At 44.3% G+C, this 23,135-nt stretch overlaps 1 protein-coding gene across 6 annotated transcripts in view; it reads left to right on the top strand.

Moving 5' to 3' along the window:
* The window catches only part of SH3PXD2A (SH3 and PX domains 2A), a 271,290-nt gene that overhangs the window by 240,542 nt on the left and 7,613 nt on the right, over nucleotides 1-23,135 (top strand). For 5 of the 6 annotated variants that reach the window (XM_014959796.1, XM_014959787.1, XM_014959822.1 and 2 more), the window contains 3 exons: nucleotides 927-1,040; nucleotides 5,571-5,654; nucleotides 17,805-17,922. In XM_014959796.1, coding sequence (XP_014815282.1) covers nucleotides 927-1,040; nucleotides 5,571-5,654; nucleotides 17,805-17,922 — 316 coding nt within the window. The remainder of the gene's footprint in view (nucleotides 1-926; nucleotides 1,041-5,570; nucleotides 5,655-17,804; nucleotides 17,923-23,135) is intronic. The other variant, XM_014959806.1, reaches the window with a different exon arrangement.

The raw sequence follows: 23,135 nt of genomic DNA, 5'->3' as shown, positions 1-23,135 counted from the left end.
AACGGAGCAGAATCTAGTTGTCCTCATATTTGAAAGCAGCAAGCTCTTGGGTGAGTGAGTCTACCTCAAAACCAGTGGAGGATTCAATAAATCAATGTTGCCCAGCAAGAAAAGAGGCAAGGATAGTTATGGTTGGGATACATCTAACCTAAAGGTGGGTCACCTACAGTTTTATTTGTCCATCCATGTATGAGACCGAAAGATTATATCCCCGTAGTTAATAATAATACTTAACACTTGTAGATAGTGATAGAAACGGGGATGTTCAGGTGGGAAGCCAAATAACTGGTGCCTATGGCCTGAAGTCACATTCAGTTAGCTTTTGTCTCTTTTTCTGTGCTGTGCAGTACTCACCAGCTTCCCAGGTCATTGAATTCAGGTCATGTTTGTTAAACACTCTCAGTGGTGACAAGTACTCTAGAGTGCTTATTAGCTCTTATCCTGTTCTGAAACCTGTGCCCTTCTACTAAAATCTTTTCCTGTTTCCATCTTTTGACTTTTGTGGTACCTCATATTAGGATCTGTCCAACATTTGTGCTATTTTCCATATGTTCACATACACACACAAATACAGATACAAAGTGTTTTGATACTGTAGATGTACCTGTTACAAGAATTGCTTTGAGAAACTGGAGAACTCAGATCAGACTAGTCATGGATAGACTTCAGGTTTCTTAAAATAAACTGATGTTTGCTCTGTTGCAAACCTTTTTTTTTCATATGAGGCCAGTCTGCACACTTGTTACTGCTGTAAGAGTATCTGATAGAAATGGTATGGTAGGACTCAACTCCTTCTCCTTCTAGGAAGCTGCAGAATAACTCAAACCTGCATCAAAGCTGCTGACTCTGTGCTGCCTTTCGGTAGCATTTTGTTATTCTTGTTCCCAGTAACGTTGACTGAGCAACTCCTTTTACTTCTTTTGTAGGTTGGTGGTTTGTAAGCACAGCAGAAGAGCAGGGCTGGGTCCCTGCTACGTACTTGGAATCCCAAAATGGAACCAGAGATGACTCTGACATCAACACATCCAAACTTGGGGAAGGTATGGACAGCTTTTTGTTATCAAGGGGAAACTGGTGTTCACTTGCTTTATGCTTTTTTCACCCCATAGGAAAACTCTGAAAATTCTTGCTGCTGCTTGTGGCTGTTAATCCAGTGCAGTAACCTCTTCTCCCATCTTGAATCATTGAAGAAATTGAAGTACCATGCCTGTAATCCCTTTGTGACCAGCTTGGGCTGTTCAGTGTGACAAAAGGTTTAAAAGCTGAAATGATGCTCATTATAATACCCTTTAAAAGCATACAAGCAACTTATGTGCAAGTCCAAGCAGTATGTTCTGGTAGAGGTCTTGAACTCTCATGTCTGTGGAAGGAGAGAACTTGCATGGCTTGTTTGCAGAAATTGTACAAGTGAGACCTCTTAATTGGAAGAATATGCTTGTTAGAGCTACAGGCCGTTAAAAGGAGTGAGACTTAACTTTAATAGTTGCTTCTTATTACAATTTGCTTCTCATTACAATTTTTTTTTTTAATTAATCCTTGAAACTAGTTTCACTGCTGTTTGCTCTCTATGATTGTGTGGAAAGGTAATTTCATTTGGTGTGGTCTCGTTCTGTTAAAACTGAGATACCATTTGTCATGTATATGTATTTAGCTGTGCTGGTTTTTGGCTAAAGATGCTTAATTCAGGTTCCAGAAATGGAATAGTACAACCTCACATGTTCCTCTGTTCCATTATGAAGACTAACCACATCTTAATGGACTTCTCATGTAGCAACTGTGTACAAAGGACACTTTTATTATGATTTGCTCCATTCTAATGAATCTCTTGCTAAATTTCTAGGTACTTTTGACATGGCACTTATGTAAAACGTATGTGGAAACTCAGCTGACCTTTCCTTAGCACAGGCAGGAGGCTTAGACGTGTTGGAGTGACCATCTGCCCATTAAGATAGCACACAGGCAAAACATAACTTTGTGCTGGGCCCCAAGGGTAACATCTGTGGCTTATTGAAATCTTTGGCTCTGTAATTCATTTTTCCCTGCTCAGAGCTACCCATATCCTGGGTCACTTAGGGTTTAGAGACAGACTGGCTGTAGGCTGGTAGGCCAGGAACCAGTCTGGTGTGATGCAACATCTTAGCGGATGCAAAAGCAGTTAGTAAAGTTTCCCTGTTAGTAAAGAACAAAAACCTACTGCTCTTTTCTGAAAGAGTTGGAGAATGCCTTGTCTGTTGGTCTATAGCTTCCTCCCTTTTCCTGACTCTTAAATGTGGTGCACGCTTGACAGCCTTATTGCTTAAATGGCTTTCATTTCAGGCTGTCCTCTGCCTTTCATGTTGCCCTCTGGAGTGCACTCTGCACAGGGCTATTGCCACACAGCAGCCTTTCCTGGGTAATGGAAAATCCATCAAATGTTCCTTATCTTTTTCCTCTTGGTCCCCTTTAATTCATTACGCTGCTCTCCTCAGCTATGGTCAGCAGTCGTGCTCCCTGCCTCGCTCCAGTTCCAGATACGCTGAAACCTGAGACTGTTCTTCCCTTTCTGTTCAGTTCCATCTCAGTGACAAATCTAATTGCATTACCTCCACAGCTGCTTTGATGTGCTCCAGCTTTCCCTTACTTTTTGCTAACTTTGTTTTATGCTATTAACCACATAAGCTGAGACTTCTTTTGTTCTTTGTTTTTCCCCCTTCAGTTGTTCTTTACTTGCGCTATTCTCCTCGTAGTTATTCCATAAGAGAAGAAAGAACAACTCAGATTCACTCTCTTAAAGAGAAGCATATAAAAGTGAATACACTTACACAGAAAAGTTGTCAACTCTGTCTCAGTAGGCAGAAGAAGGGGGCTCCAAAGTAACTGAGGAGGAAGGCACTTTTAAGGGGATTAAGTGCCCTAGCCCCGGGCTTCAGAGCTCATACAAGTTTGAGTGACTCCTGGAGATGTTGACTCACTGCAAGTGTGCAATCTGGGCTCTGCCTACTTTGAAAGGGTAGAAACACTGATGGAGGGAGCTTTCTGCATCGACCTCTTGGCCCTCTCCATTTGCAGTGGGCCTGGAACGAGCCCATAAGCCAGGCAGACCCAGAGGTCTGCTCTGCTGTGTCAAGATAAGGAGGTGCTGAATGCAACTTACTAATGATGCTGCCTGGACATAGCAGTAATATTTCCATGTGTCTCTGTTTAAATAGTCTGTCCCCTGAGAAAGACAAAAGGGTTTCCTCCCTGCGTTGGAGCCTGCACAACATCTTTTGTCAGGGTGAGGGTAGACAGTCGACTGCTACCTGGGCCTGTGTTTAGACCAACACCATCTTACAAGGCTTGGAAAACATTCAGAAAGCAATCTACAGAAACATTCGCAGCCACAGGAGCTGTTAAAGTAAACATCTTGAAATGGTCTCTGGAAAGATTTAGACACTTGTTGATAAATATCCTTTCTGGTGAATAACTGTGGCATGACCAACCGAGTCCAAGTCTGGGACTGAATGGCAAAATTCAGTATTGTTGAGGAGAAAAAAGCCTTGCTCGTACAAAAGCATCATTGTGATATAAAAGGGTTATCACTGGGGATAGTCATATGCTGTGAGGAGGACACAGTGCGGTGGATCTGTGACCCACTGAATTCAAAGGGTGCTCCTGGATGGCTGAATCCTCCAAAATCCCCATGCCAGCAAGGGGCTGTGTGTGACCACTCTGTGGTGACAGCTGAAGCAATCTTCTACCCCTTCCACACCCCTCCTTCCTGCAAGCCTTTAAGTTCAACATTTATCACTTTCTCCCTTCTTGTATACAACCCTCCTAATGCAGGCAACTTTACTGTGAATTTAGCTTTAGCTTCTCCCTCTGCTTCAATCTGTATGTCTGGTGAGGTGTCCTGTGTTGCCTCTGGTGTAGTGTAACTGTTAGTCCCGTGTCCTGTTGATTTGGAGAAGGCCACCAGGCTAAACCAACTGGTAAGAAAAACACTGCAAGTAAGGAGTGAAGACAGCTCCTCTTCTGTGCCACTGTGGGCTTCCAAGAGGATCACTGAATTCCATTAGCCAAAAACACAGTGATCTATAAATTTGAAATCCAGCTCCTCTGAAAATTTGCAGTGGTTCTTTGACCCACATGGGCTCAAAGGGGAAGTGCAGAGTACCACAAACTAGACTTCGTGTCTGTTCAACACCACTCGCCACACCTCCCTTCGGGGCGACCGGGGAAGGTTTAGGCCTTAAGGCAAAGGAAAAATTGAGAAGAGTGAGCTGGGTGCAGCAGTCTAGTCTAAGCCCCTGGCAGATACAAAGGGCAAAACTAACTTTTTTGAGAAGTTATTAATTCACTTGTTCAGCTAATTGTTGCCCAATCAAATAATATTGTGGTGCTTAATTGCATGCAGAACATTGTTCTAGAAGACAGTGGTGCCTGCTCTCATGAGTGTAAAGGTATATTTCTCCAAATGAGTGCACATAAGCAGAATTGAGTGATTATTAACGATGTGATATCGGAGTTTATGAACAGCTTCACTAGCAAAACGGTTGTGTTTGCACCCTAGCTATAGCTGAAGTATAATATTTTGCATTGCTTTGTGGCAGCACCAAGCACCCTTCCAGTAGCTGCCAAACTAGTGTGAAAACCCTTGGATGGAGGAAGGGAATTGTTTGTCTGTGTTTCTGTGCTGGTCAGTGGTTCCTGTGTTGTTCATACCTTCACAAGCAGAAGGAGGAACTGAGCAGTTCTACATACGCTATCCAGAAAACAAGTGGTGTCCTCTGTGCACAGCTGCTCTCACAATGCTATTTCCATAGGTGTCTTGTCTTTGTTTATATTTTAAGCATAAATTATTGTTTCCGTGTGTAACTAAATCTCAGTTCTGGCTTGTTAGCTTCTTGAGCCTGTTCAGTAATTGCAAGGTTAGGTTTTTCCTTATATTTGTAATCAGTAAACTGTAAGTTTGGATGCGGGGAATTAGCTGTGACAGTGATTGTGAGTCACGTGTTGCAAGCAAGGAGGCGACAGACACTTTTTCATTTGGGTTCTGTTCCTGAGTGTTGCTGTTACAAGTGAACTCACACAAGAGAAGCTGCCTCTTTTTTTTTTTTTTTTTTTTTTTCCTAAATTTTGTTTATACTGTGATGATTTTGCTTAGAGAGGGTTAGTGCCCTGTTGGGTTTGACATCAGATGCACTAGACCGAATTCTCCAAAGATAATGCAGCCTAACTAGGAGATGCGAAAGCAATGATGTTGATCTGTCCTGCCACTGCAGCCTCCTTGGACAAGTCATCTTCAGCTTGTTTTGGGGTGTGTGTATGTTTTTGTTTGGTGGGGTTTTTTTTTAAGGAAGGCCAATATCAACGGTGGCAACTTGTGACAGTTCTAGATGGTTCATGTTGCTCGGGCTCGAGAAGCTAACTTGGTCCACTGTACTATATAAACTAACACAAAATGTCTGCATCCCACCTAGCCCATTCCTGCTAACAAGACCAGTGCTTGTAAATGCCATGTTTTGTTTTGTTTTGTTTTTATTCTTCACCCTCCCATCATTTTTTTTGTTTTTTCTTTTGTTTTTGTTTCCATTCATGTTCCAAACTAGTTTCTAAGCGACGCAAGGCTCACCTGAGACGCCTGGACCGGCGATGGACACTAGGCGGGATAGTCAACAGGCAGCAGAGTCGAGGTGAATTCATAGCTTCCTATGGCACCAGCCCCTAAAGATGCACCAAAAGCTGTGCTGCAGCTTTGGCTGTCGTGCACTGGTAGAGAGAGGCTGAAGTTCCAGAGTTCAGCCATGGATTTTGTACATGACAGTTTGGAGGCAGGGTTAGGCACCCCAAGAGCCAGAGGTTAATAACCAAGGGTAACTCTGCAGTCTGACTCCTCGTGCTGCTTGCCTGGGGAAGCTCACATCTGTTGTGCTTTAACTTGGGGCATATTCGTACTCAGTCTTTCCTACCTCAATAAGGACAAGTGATACTTTCAGGGCTATTAAAATGAGGGGGATGCCAAAAAGCCATGGTCAGAGACGTGCGCACTGGAAAAGTGCTTGGTGTGGAAAGATGAGAATCCTTCCAGTTTCAGTCCCCTCTGTTCCTTGCAAGCAGTGCTTGGTACTAACGACAGACTTCTTCAGAACTTCTGGGAGCTTTTGGTATCAGTCCTAGATGTTTAAAAGACCATCAGAAGCAGCTTTTTTTTTTTTTTTTTTTCATTCTGGTCTGACAGCATGGCAAGGTGGGAGGAACACCTTGTGTTCTGGAGCTGCATTTGAGTAAAAACTGAGGAATCTTCCAAACCAAACATTTCTCCAGTGCATGTGAATCATCCTTCCCAGAGTAAAGGTGTCCTTTTATATCCCCTTCTGCCCCTCTTGCAAGATTGTCCAGATGTGGTATTCGTTGCACTTTAAAAGGGAAGGAGCTGGGTGGAAGCACCATTTGCACCTCTCTTAACTTCCAAACAGCTTTACTGGGGGAGATGGAACCAAATGTAAGCACAGGAGAAGCCTTGGAGTTGAGGAAAAGGTGCCTTTTACTAAGGAGAGAATGGACTTTTAAAGTAGCAGATCTGTCTTCTGGATTTGGTGGTGGTTCTATGGGCAGGTTGATGTGTGTGTCAAGCACATAAAACTTTTCGGTGACCTTTTACCTTTACCTCAAAGTATTTTTGAGGAAACCAAAATAATGAGGGCTGTTCTTCCTACTGTCGCTTGACTCTGCAACAGCTGTAACTACCCTCAGAAGACAAGGTCTTGCTTCTCAACCACCAAATACGCCCTGAAGGCACCAAAAAGAACCTCACAAGCACACATGCTGCCTTGTGAAAAACAACTTCTGCTTATTTCTGTACCCTAGGAGTTTGTGAGCTAGTTATTTTGCATTGTCAAACTCTGCCAGATACTTCTTGACAATGTAACTGGGAGAATTCCTGGGAATCAGTTTTCTAAACAATATGTTTACTAGTTTAAACAAATATAGCCTTTCATATCCATACAATATGGCAAAGAAAGCTCCATAAAATATTAGGACTGCGGGATCAGTCCCTTAGCGTAGTTGACTGGTAAGGGTCAAGGATCTAAGCTGCACTGCCAGGTTTTTTCTCTTGCACTCTTAGCCTCACCATCTGTGCATCTTCTCCAGACCTGCCCTCTGACCAGTGTCACAGTGTCTTCCCTGGTGGTTTTCCCTACCACAGGCTCCCCTAGTATCTCTTCAATCTCTGCCTTTTTCTTGCTACATAAGTTTCTTTCCTATTAGGCCTGAACAATGTGCCTAATTTGAGTGTGCTGAAGAATATGTGCTTTATCTCAGACTAAATCTAGGCACTTGAACTTGGCACAAACTGCAGCATCTCAAGGTTTGGGGCACCCCTCGTGGCTGAGCTGCTTCTATAAGCTCTCTCCAATGCATTTCAGCAACTGCTAGCCAGGCTGGCTAAAAATAAGCTTTTTAATGTCATCTGACATAGTAGGCTGGGGAGCTTTTACAGGAGCAGGCTGATTGGAAGTAAAGAAAGTCATCTGAGTACTTGGGGGGCAAGTTGGAGACAGTGGCTCCATCATCTGGCATAGCTGCAGCCTCTAGAGACATCTACCCCTTCCAAACTGCAGTTGTTGAAAGTATGTGTCTCTCTGGGTGTCCAGCCCACTGCTCTCTAACAGATCACAGTTTATGTGAGGTCAGGACAGATTTTTTTTTTTTTCTCCCTTCTTTCCCTCCCATCCCAGCCCAAAAGGCTTCTAACAAGGCCAAATTTGGGTGGGTTTGCACAGAAATGACAGAATGCATGAAGTGTGCACACACACCCCCCTGCCAACCTTCAAGTCCCTGCTCCAAAGCACAGAAGAACTAGAGCTGCTCAAACAAGAGGTTGCCAGAATTGTTCAACGCAGGCAAAACAATTTCCCTTCCCCCCTGCTTGGCCTCTTTCTTGGAAATAAATCCAATTAAACATTTTGGCTGAAATTCTTCCCACCCAGCGATATTCTGCTTTCAGATAGTCCCTGCTGTTGGAAGGGTTAGCTCCGAGAGCTCACTGGAGTTAAAAAGCAAGCTGCAAAGGATGCTTCCCTTCCTATTTGTGCTTGGGTACCACTAGTAAGCATTTTTACTAACTATGCCTATGACAGAACTACTTAAAGCCAGAACTGAAGGAAGTAGGCATTGGTTTAGAAGGCCAGGATTTTCTAAGTGACTTGGATATTAAAAACACTGGAAAAACCCAAGTGCAGAAGGGAAGGGTGTTTGCTTCCCTGTTACAGACTGCCTTATGGGGGTGAGTTGTCGGGGGTAACATATGGCTTATTTATTTCTACCCTTTCCAAAGCCATTTGAAGAGGCTAAGCATCCCTGAACTTCAGGTACTTGGGAGCAACGTTACTGGGTCTGTGAATAAGAAACACAAAAGAGAAATTATTGAATATCATGGTAGAGCTCCTTTTTTAAAGCTAAAAAAAAAAAAAAACCTGCAAAGAGAACAGCTGTAGTCTGTTTTTAAAAAGAGAAACAGATGACATTTGTTGCTGAACTTTTCAAAATGGTCTGTGGTGTGCCCAGATCTAAGAGATTACATTGGTTTATGTTTCTTATGGAGCTGCAGAGCTTGTTTTTTCAGAATGTTAAATGTTTTTAAATGTGGTACATTTTCTAAACTTTTGTCTGTGCTTTACAAAACTCTAGTAATACAAATATGGATTGTGAGGACGAGACTGAGTGTTTATAGTTTTCCTCAGTCCTGCCACTTGTTAGACCTGCAAGCTGCAGAGCTCATGTTCTCTTGTACTCGGTAAAATGCTAATTCTACGCATTCGTTTATTGGGAACTTCCCTGGAAGAGGACTTTGGATTGTTTACAGGTTAATTTCATGAGAAGTCATTTGTGGTCTTACAGTTTGATTGGGAAAACTGGGGTTTACATGCCTGTTTTATATGCCAGATATTTGACATCAGTTATTGCCGCTCTGGTTTTGTGCCCAACACTTTCAACTGGAGCTGTTACCATGCAGGAAAGTACTTGAAAGTTATTCATATCAATAGTATAGTGACACATGGGTTGAATTTCTGCCAAATGAGCCTATTATTTAAGAGTAGCTGCCAGCAGGAAAAAAAAAAAGAACCAAAAAAACCCCCCAAACTATTCAATGAAAGAGTTAAAGTTAGAACTGGGAACTAGATGTCTTCCTATTGCTTGCCTAACTTAGGGAGAGAGGGAGCTTACGGAGAGATGGGACGGGCTGTAGAGCCAAGGCAGCTGTGTAACCCAGTGGTCCCTATACTTGAACCTCATCTTGAGTTGGTCTTGATGCTTGAACCCTATTTCCTAGCCCGGGTGGGCTGTTCTGCAGCCAGTTTTCTAGCTGTGGAAAGAGCCCTTGATCAGCCCTACTGGTGTGCTCATGCATTCTTACCCTTCCCAGCATCCCACCAGAGCCGTTTTGCCCCCTTCTGCAGCCCCTTCGTTACCCACAGGACTTCTCTCTTTGTTTTCACTCTTTTCCCCTGCTTGTCCTTGATGCTGGTGAAATGTTTGTCACTCGCAGCACAAGGCTGCTTTGCTGTGCTGAATCAAACCAGCACAGAGCAGCTTCAGACTTAAGTTTGTTCTTTCTTCTCTTTTTTTTCTATTTCTTTTCCCCCCGCCCCTCCTCTGTGCTCCAGGGAAAGTAGTAAATGTTTATAGCCCCTTGCTGGTTGAAGAAAGAGCATGTGCAATACAGAACTGTTTAGAAGAAATGTCATTATTATTCTTTTCTATCTGTTGGCATGAGGTTTTCTGTTATTAAAAAAAAAAACCCAAACAAAACAACTAAACAGGGCCGGGGGGAGAGGGACAAAGCCTGAAGAGCTCCTGTCTCCAGATGAACACATTTGATAACTGTGGACAGTTATTTTCTCTGCTGAATATTTAGACAAGTAAAACAAAGTCCATGTTGAATTAATGCATCGCTTTCTGGAACAGCGAGACTTTTTCCAGAAGCAGGTCTGACAAAGGGGGGGTGGAGCGGAGGAGTGGGGGAGGGCAAGCGCAGACTGCTGACTGAGGGGAAAGTATTTTGAAAGAAAATTCTTATGTGGTTTGGAAGATGTAGGGTTGGGGCTCTTGCATTTTTGCTGAGAAATCGTTAATTGGCTAATTTCTAGCCCAATTCCCCCCTATCCCCACCCCTATCGACATTTCAAGCAAGGATGGGGTCACAGAAAGTTAGGGGCATGTACAAACACCAGCTGAGCAAAGGAAATTACTTCCTTGGTTGGCTCCTGAAGTGCTGCAGATAACTTCCATGCTTATTTATGGAGGCAGAAAAGAGCAAAGTTATAAAATCTAGGTGAAGGAGAGGTATGCGAAACGGGGCGCTTAGAACTTGGAAGCAGAAACGTATGAGCCCTGGCCCTTTGCCTGGGAGAGATGAGGCTGATTATGCAGGGCTGGAAACGTGCATGGTATTTTAGCTGCTTAAAGGCAAGGTTCCTGTCCTAAATAGTTTACAGCCTAAACAAAGAGAACGAGATCCACGCATCAAAGGAGCCTGGGCAAGTGGCAATTCGGCATGCGTCTTATTACGACCCAAAGGTTTTTCGCAGTGGAAAGTGATATTTATTTGGTATTTTTAAAAGCTTTCGGAGAAGGACTATAACTAAGCTTGTTTGGCAAGGCGGGAAGTCAGAGTAGGTAAGGCTTATTTGAGGAAGGATTTGAGGGTTTCAGGTTATTTGATACCACGGAGGAGGCAGCCTGATCAGGTTGATGAGGCATCATAAGAAAGGCATGGGGCTGAGTAGGAAAAGATGAAAGGATTTGGAGGAGTGGGAAATCTAAAGGGAGCAGGATGTGTGAGAGGATATTAAAGCAAGGCACAACACACAGGCTTGAAAATTCAAGATGGGACGACTGAATTGGGTGTACACTTGGTAGGAGCCTGGCTGAAGCACCAGCGTGCTGCTGTGCCAAGAGCCTTGGGCCAGAGCAGTCTCCTGAGGCTGAGAAGGGCACAGAAGAGGCAGGAGGTGGCTGTAGTGGCTGTGCAAAAGAGGCTGAAGGGCCAGATCAGGGCTCTAGTGGCGAGGAGCAGCACTGATAGAGGATTTTGAAGATGTTGGGGAAAGGAGCTGTTACCTTGGTGACAGACCGAGGAATCTGAAATAACCAGTGCCAAAGGAATTGGGAAGATTGAATAAGGAAGATTTGGAAAGCGCTACTGAAGCTCTACGTTACAACTCGAGCAGTAAAACCATAGGTCTGCTTTCCTTGACCTGACAGTAAGTATAAATCCAGACAGCCAGAGGAGGGACCAAGTTGCCTTCTCAAGACACCTCATAACTTTAACGTGTAGTATGTGTGTGCATGAGCGCACGTGTAAAAACTGAAATTCTGGTTTGACAGATGGGATTGGAGGAGCCTCACGCTGTCACGTTCAGTGTCTTGCTCTGTCAGACAATTAAGTACAGGTTCTTTGGGAAATGACAGAGCTTCATCTTAGCTGTTCTGAGGTTTTTCCTGTGGAAGAGGTGTCTTAGTGGGTCATGGGATACAGAAACGCCCAATGCCTAAACATTCTTTGAGGTTCCCATTTTTCTAGTAGACAGAAATATAGTAGGTAAAACAAAAGAAACCTATTTGGGTATATACTGATTAAAGGGAGTGTGATGGGATGGACACATCTGCTGGGTCTTTAATTACAAGCTTATAATCCTACTGAAAAGGAGAAAACACAAAGCACTGTTGTCATGGTCTGCCATTGTCCAAAAATAAATATCATGGTCATTAAGTCCTCCTAAACTTTAACAAGCTAAATGTAGCATCCCTACTTTTTCTGCAACCAGTATGTTGTATCATAACCATTGAACATGCTGGGAGAGATGGAAGAAATATTTCAGTCCCCATGACACTATGGCTGCAAAGGTGACCTTTTACTAAATGAGCATTGCCAAGGTGCCTGCAGGTCATCCTGGTCTGCTGTAAATCATATGATCGTTTAAGAACTGCATTATAAATCCTACTTAGGCAAAAAGTTGCACTTTATTAAGTTGCATCTTGAAATAGGTGAGAGATGTGTGGGCAGTCTTAAATTATCCTAGCCTGGTTTTGGATCAAATTTTATATGAGTTGTCTTGACTCTGCTTCCAGCAGTCTCAGTAATAGGCATCTTTCCTCAAAACTAAGTGAAGCTGCATTGAAACTGGCCTGACTTAATATAGAGAAAAGTTTTACATGGAGTTTGTGGTGCCACCACTAAAAGAACCAGTCTCCCTTTCCCCAGCATCTTCCCTTCCCCTTTATGCTCGTGCAGGTCTGTGATGAACCAAACCAGGCTCAGGGTCATACTCACCTTTCCTCTGTCAGCTTGGCTTCAAATCCAGCTCACAGCAGAGTCAGGAACTGTGCAAGGAGAGGTGGTAGGTGCGAGACAGGATGAAGGGAGGAGAAGAGCATGGTCTCAGCACTAGGCGTGCATTCATAAACTTTGCTTTTAAGGAGCTTTTTGGTTTTAAAGCTATTGCTACTTGTGTATAGGAAAGGCTCAGCTTGGCAGAGCATTCTTACGTTGCTGGAGGGGATGCGAAATGGTTGTGTTGATGGTTGGGCATTTTTTTCCCTCTAACAGCCGTGGAAGGGCATTGGATGTCTGTGGCTTGTGAAGGAGTGACCCATAACTCTCCAATAACACTGGCTTCCTTGCACCAGGTGTGCTGAAAATAGCGTGGTTGCACACATCTGTACAAACCACATGGCTGCAATGCAGGGCATTGTACAGCTCAAATGCTTTGTCCTGTATATATGCACACCTCTCAGCTGGACTGCAGCAACCTCTGCTCTGCCTGCTGGGGGCAAATCTCAGTTGCTCAAAAGCCCTCTCTAGCATTGGGGGTTGTTACAAGGACACAGGAACCATCCTCTGCTGTCCACACCGTTTTCCCAGTGATCCACCAGGATCTCTCTCTATATTTTGCCCCCAAGCCTCTCTGTCTTTCTACAGGAGACTTTAGGTAGATCCATAGTTAAAGAAGCCTTCCTTTCTTTGAGTAGGAGAAAAGGAATTAGGAGAAAGATTGATAGGGAAGGGAGGTTTTGGAATAACTGGTGGACTGAGCGCTGGGCTGCCAGGGTGCCTGGGAGGGCTGGGCAGAGCACAGCTACAAGTGGGTGGTGCAAGTGGGGTAGTCCAAACAGTGCAGAAATTCTTCTTGTGCTTGTTTTAAATAGTGTCTGTGTCCAGGGAAGGGGGAAGAATGAGACGTACTAATCCTTCCCTTCCAAGCGAGGTGGGTTGCAGCTGGATAATGCATGATGTGACAGACTTGTAGCTCTTTGCCAAACGGGCTTTGCTTCTTCATGCTTGCCTTGTTCAGATTGACTAGTGCAGCTGAGTTTCTGCTACAGGTACCTCTTTCAGTTCAGCTGGCGAAGGTATCTTTGACCTGCAAATTAGAAGTAAAGAAATATTAGCGAAGTTGGCTGATTGAGCTATTAAGAGGCCTCTGGGCGTCACACGTTAAGAACAGAGGTGCCTCTATACCATTTTGAGCAGATCTCGAAGGGGAACAGGACTCTCATCCTGTTGTCCCCCTTAAAGTACATCAATTCCATTATTTCTAAAGTGTACCCTTTTAGCTGATGTATGTGCTTTGTAGCACGTAGTGAAGTTTATTCTGCCCACTTGACCTCAATGGTGAAGTTGATGTAATGGAAGCTGCAGCTGGGGAATACAAATTATACTTTTGTTTGCTTTTTTTTTTCTGGTAATTGTTAAGTCAAAACTTAGTGAATCAAAATTAAGCACTTTTGTATTCGGTGTAGATTTGGACATACAACTTGGATAGGTCTGGGATGGTTCACTGACTTGTGTTTTATACCATTGCCTATTGTAGTGTCTGAATTGAAACCCGCATGATAGCTCAGATTTGTCAGGGTAACTCAGAGCAGTGTCTTTCTACTGGCTGATGCTCTGCTGATTCTCTCATGGAACCACTCATCTGTGCTAAGTCTTCCCAGTAACTTTATGTATCATTGGTGAAGTGTCAAATACCTTCTCCTAAAGACTTTTGAATAGTAACCTGATATGTTGAATGCTGCATCAATCCTCTTAAGTGGCACATCCCCTGGAAGCTCTGCTGCTCCCTTCAGCAAATTTTGCTTTATACAAAACATCCACTGGCTGGAGATAGTCTTTGAGAAGCAAGACAGAATTACACTTTGGCTGTAAGGGGGCTGGTATCTCCAGAATACTGTTTGACTTACAAACCTCATGTATGTTTGTGGTATCCCCTGCACCACTGAAAGAAACCCAACGTGTGTAATCTTGGGAATGGCTGTAATTTTTGCTGTGAAAGCACTTTGCAAGGGGAAATTCTAATGGTGGCTTCCTGTTTTTGATCTGTAGGCTTAAAAATAGAACTGCTAAACAAGAATATTGTAGGACCCTCTTTCCTAAGTGATTTTTTAATACTATTTTGGTTGTCTTCCATCGTGAAAGAACTTTTTTTTCCCCCCTTCTTTCCTTCCTACATCCATTCAGGCTCTTTTTCTCCTTCTGCTGTGTAGGGAAGAATCACCTGAAGTCTCTCCTTGCAAAGAGCAGTAATCTTGAATTGAAAGCCACAAGATTGAAGATCTAAGCAACAGAGGTGCTTATGGACAGGCTAAGCCAGTGTCAGCTCAGGAAAGCCCACCAGTCTCAGCTGTGCATCCCGGTGTCACAGTACTTGGAAAGGGCTCCATCCTCCTTAGCAACTCGGTGTTTCAGTGTCTAGAGGTGGCCGGTGTCTCTGGGCATTCAGAGTGTGGTGTGTGCAGGGCAGCAAGGGGAGAGCAGCAACACACAAAATCTCAAAGACACAGTATTATCTCAATATTCTGGGGACAGGGCACTGCTCAAGAGCAGTCTCTCTCCTCAGTAAACCTGAACAGCGGAGACAAGCTCAGGAAAGAGGCTGAAGCTCTCAGCTGAGGATGTGGCTTTTCCATGCAGCTGACAGCTGCTTTTTCAGCGTGCCATTTCAACAGCGTGATCAGTTCTTTCTTGGCCTGTTTCAGCCAGAATGAGAGGAGCTGGAGAATACTCTGCTCTCCTGCCTTTCCTTGGAACTAACTGGGAGGGCCATCCTGGAATTGGTGGCTGGGAGGAAGGCAGTAATGAGAAGGTCATGCATGCCCACATGCATAGCTGCAGGCCCAGAAATTGTGTTTGCAGAAGTTGCTGGCTGTCATAGTCACTTGTGTGAACTGTTGTTCTTTTTCCCTGGGAAACCACTCATCTGTATTTGGGATGGAGAAGAGGGGGTTTGTGTCAGGGAGGAAGGGGTCTAATGTTTGGAAGGTGATTGCATCATAGTTTGCAAAGGACCCTCACCCCAAACTTTGATTTCCCTTGAATGTTCAGACTCAGAAATGCTGTTGAGGTTGATGGATGACCACTGCCTCAATCCCTCACACAGGAGAAGTCCTGCTGGAGCAGGAGTTTGGAAATCTGTATTGAAATCCAGGAGCGAGCACCTGACTTGTGGCCCCCCAGCCTGTCCCCTGCAGAAGGGGGGAGGTGGCACCCCTGAAGAGTGAGACCACTCTGCCCAGCAAGAGGAGCTGAATAGCTGGCTTTAGCTGCAGCAGGGACTGCTGTTTATGTGGAGGAAAAGCAGGATAAACAGAGAAACTTCTGTTGTAGCTGTAGTGGTAAGGGTGAACACAGATAGCTGCTTTATAACCCAGGCTTCGATATGGGGGAGTGACAAAGCAGGGCCTTCCTTCAGTGCTCAGCAAGCACATGGCTTAGCTCTTTATTGCTGTCCTAGAAACATCCCTGGGAGTGTCTGAAGCAATGTGTCTGTACAGAGCTGCAGCTCTGCACACCTGGACTTTCCCTTGGCCCTCTCCTTTGAGGGACAAGCTCTAGCTTCCCCGAGATCTGCAGTTTAGTTTAGTGCTTGGGGCTGTGCATGCAGTGGAAACTGGGCACATAACTCCTTCAGCAGCACTCGCTTGAAATAGAGGAAAAATGAGTCTGCCTTCACCACACAAAGCAGAAGTCCAGCTAGGAAAACTGTCCTGTCACTTGGAAGCCAGGTTTCATTAGCTGGGTTTCATCCATCAGGCCCCATCTTGCAGCAGAGTATTTCTGTGGGGAAGGTGTTGTCTCCTGATGGTGCTAATTACAAACCAGCTGGAATTCCTTAACAGTGATAAAACAGCTAAAGCAGCCTTCCTAGGGGAGAGCAGGAGAGAGTATTTGCCTCTTGGAGGCAAAGGTTTTGACAGGGTTTTACCCCATCAGAATTAGAAGGATCCAAATGTGACCTGTTGAGGAAAGTTGACTTCAGAGATGTGGCTTTGCTGAGTTTTCTGCCATCAGATGCTCTGCCAACATTTTTCCCCCTTTCTGAGGTACTATTTCTTACTTTGTCTCAGTAAGGTGTTTTGTTTTTTTTTTTTTCTTTAAAGTTTCCATGCTTCACCCAGCAACAAAATACAGTTGAGCCACAAAACCAAACAGATGCTCGGGTCTGCTTCACTCCCTCCGAAAGAGCGATTGCCTCGAGCTGCTGCAACCTTTCCGCAGCTCCTTTGTTTTGCAGCGATTGGGAGCTCTGGATTCACTTAATTTCCTGCCCATTCCCGTGCACTGACAGCCCTGTATTTGTTCCTGGCTGTGCCTTGTTGTGGCTGCCAGTAGAAAGTGCTGGGAAGGCTGGTTGGGGTGCGCTTTATTGCTTGCCTGCCCTGCCTTTGATCCAGCCACAGAGCCTCATGCTGTTACATGCACTGCAGCTTGGGTTCAGGAGAGGGGTTTGCTAACACTTTCCGTGGCTGCTGCTGCAGAGCAAGGCTGGCAGTCCACGTTTTCAGTGCCAGTTGTAATTTTTTTTTTAAGCTGACAGAGGAAAAGGTTGACCTTGAGTGTGGAGATGCTGCAGTAAATGACTCCTGGTGGGTGGAGGAAGATGCTGTGAAAGTGTCTTTTCTGCTCTGCTTGTTGGCTTGCTCTCAATCAGTCTGTCCTCCTCTGCCCAGCTGGGAAGGGGTTAGCTGCTGGAGATGAGTAGGGATGCTAAGTTTTTGGCTCAAACACCATACTTGAAATGTAGCCTGTGCTTTTGAAGTGTGTGTCTTAGTTCTGGCCCTCCTTTACCACTGCCACCCGGGTATTTCTCTGGAGTGAAGGTCTAGCAAAAGCGTGTTTGCAAAACACTTCAAACCCCATGAATGCAAGATGCTGTACGTTCTCCTGTGAAATGCAAAACCCTTCTATCATTCTCTCACTCTTTCAATGCTGTTTCAAGCCCGTTGCTGTAGACCCACAGTGTCGGAGAGGTGCAAGGAGAGCAGCGTGCTGGGCCAGCCCCCTCCGTGCTGGGGAGGATCGGTCCCTCTGGGGATGCAGGGCTGGGGTTTCAGTAACACGATGCTCCGTGCAGCCGTGTGCGTGTTCGAAAGAGCCAACTGGCTGGAGCTCCCATGGTGACGCTTGGCTGATTTGGCAGCCGGGTCGATTCTGTCAAGTTACAGTATGGGAGTTAAGTCCAGCTTCAAATCCTCTCCCTTACCCGCTCGAGGAACTTTGGAGGGGGGCGGGAAGAAGGGGGGGGTTGGGGGATTTCTCTGGGGACTTTGTGTCATTATTGGCATGGAAACACTTTGTGATTATCAGCAGCAGGGTAGTGGCAAGGGGCTGATTATCTATCATGTCGTCAGCATAAATAATCAGTGGGCCCCTGAGCAGGGCTCCGCCTTTTGTAATGGCTCCACGTAATCACTGCACAACAGTTTAAAAGGAAGCAGAACAGAAAAACAGCTGGACTAATTCTGACCCTAACTGATGTTGCCTTTTCTCCCTTCACTAGAAGAGAAATATGTCACTATCCAGCCGTACGCCAGCCAGGGGAAGGATGAGATTGGGTTCGAAAAAGGGGTCACCGTGGAGGTCATCCAAAAGAACCTGGAAGGATGGTGGTACATAAGGTAAAGAAGCTGTGCAGCCAGATTGCTGCAGAACCTGTGACAATGAGCTTTTCTGGTCATTCGCTTAACGTTAGTGTTTAAATAATTCTGTATCTGGGCAAAGAAGCCCAAATTGTTCATAATGCCTCTTGAAGAAATGTAAAGAAAAGGCTAATACATTACAATGGTGATTAAAGTAACACTGCAGTGTCTGCAAAAGCTGTGGACCATTCCATGGGGGAAATTCCTGAACTTGTAGATTTATTTTTTTCTTCCTTCAAGTTAAAAGACCATATCTGATTTAAGATCTGTGAGACCTAACAAGGCTTTCTGTTGTGTGTAATTTTAATGTGTTTCCAGTGTAAGAGTTATTTTGCAACACAATTAAGTCTGTTTATAGCAATGCTGAAAGGCTGATCTCTTGTGCTGTTTGGGACAGGTAGTGCTGTTTTCAGGGATATAAGAGATCAGTTTGCTGGCTATAAGCCTTTTTCAAGCCTATCAATGGTTTCGACTAATTTGCCTGATTAATGCCTGTCCACATCAGATGTTACTAATGTAGAGGGACTGGATTCTAAGGGCAGGTGAAGTTATTGTGTATCCAACCTTGTTATGTATTTGAAACAGCAGTAACAGAGGAAACTTGCAACTTAAAAATCCCCTTTTTAAATACTTATGGGGAGAACATGGGCTAGATGCCTTGGATAGTGGTACAAGGTATCGGGATGAGTACTTAATTTCTCTGTGTAGGTTCACATGCTTGGGTTTTATTGTTGTTTCGTGATTCTACCCCTTATTTTGTATCTGTGTAAATCCAGCAGTGCTGTGACATCCCACTTCTCATTAAACAGGTAGCTTAAAAACAGAGATTTATCTCTCGGGCAGTACAAAACATCTCATCTAGTCATCATTTTCCATTCAGCCTGTAATTATAGTGATTATTTTTTCCCCTTTCCCTCCCCAAGCTATAACTTGCTTTGGATTCTGCTTGATTTACCAGCTATGAATGAGGACTATGATGATGCTGACTGAAGCAATGTTGTTGTTTTTCTTGACATTCCTTTCTTAAAAAACTGATTTTTAATTCTTTTTTCCTTCTACCTAATGCTTCCATAGAGAGAACAGGCTAATAAAGATACCAGTGGAGCCAGAAAAGCACTCTACATAGGAGGAACTTAAAAATTCCTGGGTTTGGTCAGGTCACATTTTTTTTCTCCTTTAATCATTCAGAGAAGTGGAATCCAAAGTTGCAGATAGAGGAATTGAGAGCACATCGGTTTTCTGAGGGGAGAAACCTTGCAAGACATCTTCAGTTTATTTTGGTGTTATCCTTCTGAAGTGCAGCCTTTTTACTGCTGTAGGTTAATGCTTCTATAATAAGCAGCATTTCTTTTTTTTTTTTTTTGCCTTCACGCACTCCTTTGGGCCAACCCAAAACACACATTTTCCTTGATAGCAGAAGAGCATTCTGGTGGGCACTGACACTTGCTGCAGTGGCTTCAGTGGCTCCTTTGTGGTGATCTGCTGGAAGGACAGTGGATGCCCCAGCGACCCCATGGTAGCTGGGGAATGCAGCATGCCCTGGGCCTTTCTGCAAGAGGCATTTTGAGTTGAGCAACCCCTCCTCTTGTTGAAAGGTGGGTTAGGTGCTCCCCATATGTGTTGGGTGTCAGCCATCGTCTGCTGTGCTGCAGTCTTCCTGAAGGATTCAACTGCTCTTGGAAACAGGGTGGTGTTTTTTGTCTCCATGGGCAACACTTTTGTAAATTGCAGTGCAAGGACCCATCCCTTCAGGCTGGTCCTTTGCAGCCTGGGCTTCTTGTGCTTCAACTTCTTGTGCTCTTTTTTGTTTTTAAGCTGCTCTGAATGCTGTTAGGTACCGCTCAGAGAAGGATTCCTCTTCTGCAGAAATATGCTTTTCTGACTACTAAGTGCCTTAAAAGAAGCCACTCCTCCGGCAGTGAGTTTGAGGGGAGAGGGAGTAGGAAGAGACTGTAGTTGAATCCTGCTGCCTTGTTGTCTGCTGGGCTTGGGTAACAGAGACCAAACACACACATCAATATGTAGAAATAAAAACAAATCCAGCAGCTTGCAAATGGAATCCACCTTAAAGACATTAGCTTGTTCCACCTTAAATATGTAATTTCCCCAAATTCCCGGCCATGTGCTGATCCTCATTTCCTGTCCATTTTCTTTTTCTTTTTTTTTCTTCTTTTTTTTTTTTTTCCCTAGTTTGCTTCCCTCTGGAGTAATTCCAGTGCTCTGGAGCTGGAAAGCAGATGTGACTCTCAGACTCACAGAGGCACTTCTGACTTTTTTTTTTTTTTTAACATTCCTATGGTTTGAATCCATTTTTTCCTTCATGTAATATAAACAGGGAGGGTTTTTGAATCACTGAAGAACAAAATCAGCGCACCTAATTCTGCAACCCTCCCAATTCAATGCTATAGAAACTATAGGCAATATTGGTGTCTTTTGCCCTATGTGCATTATGACTACTTAAAAAATAATCATTGGGACTCTAGAGAAGTGAAAGGAAGGCTCTGACCTGGGATCCTTCTTACTGTTCTACTGAGTTCAATGGATGTGTGTGCTTCCTGGTATCATCATAGCCAGCATTAGCATCTATTATTTAGCTGAACTACTGTCACTTGGAAGTAATGTCATGGTGCCCAAGTGAATTGCAGGCTGAGTAAGTAGCAATATGCTAAGTAAAGCATTTTGTTATTTGCCTGTGTCCTCATTTTGTGGTTTGTTCTGAGCCTCAGCCCATGTGAATGAAGTGCAGTTGGGTGGTGCTGGTGGCACTGAAATAAGGAGGAATCTGTGATGGGGTTTGAAATGTTTCCTGTAGGTGGTCAATATGAACGAAGGAAAAATACTTGTGATTTAACTCTTAGATGTGAAATGGAGATCATTACCAGTTCAGGACGTCTCTGGAGCTGATTAGCAGTTGCCCTAGTTCTTTCACCTATAAAATGGGGAGCTCAAGTAGTCTTGTAAGGTGATGTTTGCAAAGGGCTTTGAGATTGCCGAGTTCAAGGACTAAGGTGAAAAATGTAAGCCTGTTTGACTTACATAAGTAGCTTTTATTTGTGAAGTTGCACAAATAAACTGGCAGCTGCTGGCAGCTACTGCTCAGCATTAACTTCAGGTTGAATTTAGTAACTCGGAGGAAGAAATAACCAGCAACAGCCTCTCTACTGAGGGTATGTTGCCCAGAGTTATTGACTGTCCAGCTATTGCTGCTACTATTCATTGGGAGAAACTATGTGAGATCAGAGGTGTCTGAAGCAGCGGGGTTATATGGGCTGATCCAAATACGTACAGTTGGCAGGAGAACTAACGAGCCAGTACAGAACCTGCCTGTGGCTGCCTTTCTGATCTTAAACATGTTAAGTCTCCCACAAACTAAGATGGATGTAAACTGTTTTTTCTTTGCTGACTTTGCACAATCAAGCACTGTTGAAAGTAATCTTTGGAACTGGAGTGCTCAGTGCATTGGCCAGTGTGGCTTTCTTACAAATGAAAACCTTTACATCTCCAGATCATGTAAAGTTATAAACATCCTTTAAAAAAACTTCCCTGATGTACAGGCAGTAGAAAGCACTGGTCAGTAGCTCTGCAAAAGGGCCATCTGCTGCAAAAGGGGGTGAAGCCAAAAGTCTTGAGAACTTGAAAATGGCAGAGGGGTGCCTTGCCACAACAGGGGATCTGGCACATATTGAGGCCTTTCTTTGTTTTCTGACTTAGTTTGAGGCTTATCAGAAAAGCCTCAAAGGGGACAGGTATGTGTAAATCCAAATTGCATCTTGACATAGTATCAGTGGCTGGATGCTGTGAGTCTGTTGGAAGCCTAATCAAGCCATTACCATTTTGCTGCTTTTTAGTCTCCATGCAGTAAACAAATTTCAGAGCTGTTGGGATGCTTTCCTTTGATACCAGAATCCTGGGACAAACATGTCACTGAACTCTGAGCAGGGGAAATCCCATATCTTTGTCTTTGTGTGCGACAGAAGGCAGGTATATACGGAGAAGCAGCATCTCTAATGTCCTGCCTGACATAGATGCGAGGGGAGGAAAAGGCAAGATTTGGGACCTTTTTAGACAAGGAAGGTCCTTGTGGTCACTGCTAGAAGTACAGCAACTGTATTTCCTCTTGAAAGGGAAGAGTAATGAAGAAGCCAAGGGAAACAAGCCTACACTGCATTTTCCTCTTCTCCCCATAAAGTCCCAGTGCCACTCTTGTGTCTGGATGTTGTGAACGAGCCCAGGGTGTACCCTGGTGCAGAAATATCACTGCAAATCTCAGAATCCAAGTGTTGGCATAACAAAGTTACTCATCTTCTGGGGAACGATTTGCTGATGTTTTCCCCTCCTCCCCAGCTCCTTCCTCTGGTGTCTAATGAGTCTCCATTTTCCTTAACGAGCCTTAGAGCCCTACTCCTTTAACCTTTGTATTTCCTGAGCACCAGGATTTTAATAGTGTCTGCTTTCCCACTTAGAGTTCAAGCGCCTGCTTTGGGTATCTTGGGAGATTAAAGAGAAAAGGGTTTCAGTGACTCACTCTGTAGCAAGTTAGGGTTTCATTAGGGAAAGCAGAGTTCATCCACGTGGTCCTCCCTGGAGCCTGATTGTAATCTGAAGTCCCTGCTGAGGTGTTAGGAATGGCAGGAGTTAGAAAAACCATCTTCCCAAAAGCCCAGTTGTGGAAGAATGACTTCAGTCTGAAGTATAGCATGAGCAGCTCAGGCTGGTGCTCCGGGAACACATACTGGCTTCAGGTGTCTGTTCAGATTTCCCAGTTTATTTCTTCAAATAGCCCCTAGGTTGTTCAGGAAAATGAGTCTTCATCAAAGCCATTTTTCCTTAGTCAAATTGTTTCTCAGCCTTGTCGTTGCTAGAGGAAGCTGCAGTGGTTTGAGTCCCATATTCTCCATAATTGTCTGGGTACATGAGCTGATTGTATAGGACTGGGAGCTGTGGGAGGAGGGGTAGTGTTCGTTATTGTAATTGCAAGAGGGGAGGTTTGCACAGGGGCCTTATAAACTGCAGATGGAGGGGCTCTGTACACCCTTATTTTAGCTCTTTTCCATTTTGAGCTGCCACTAGGAAGTATTAAAACTATTAAAATATTTTACTTGCTGGGTTGCCTCTTTGCTGTATGGGAAAATACTGAGTTTGTACTGTCTAAGAGTGGCATAAAACAAACCGGCAAAGCCCTTTACCTTGTG

This window comes from Calidris pugnax, unplaced genomic scaffold (assembly GCF_001431845.1).
Source record: "Calidris pugnax isolate Ruff unplaced genomic scaffold, ASM143184v1 scaffold4, whole genome shotgun sequence".
Classification (NCBI taxonomy): domain Eukaryota; kingdom Metazoa; phylum Chordata; class Aves; order Charadriiformes; family Scolopacidae; genus Calidris; species Calidris pugnax.
The sequence above is the reverse complement of the archived record's forward strand: the minus strand, read 5'-3'. Positions and strand labels throughout refer to the sequence as shown.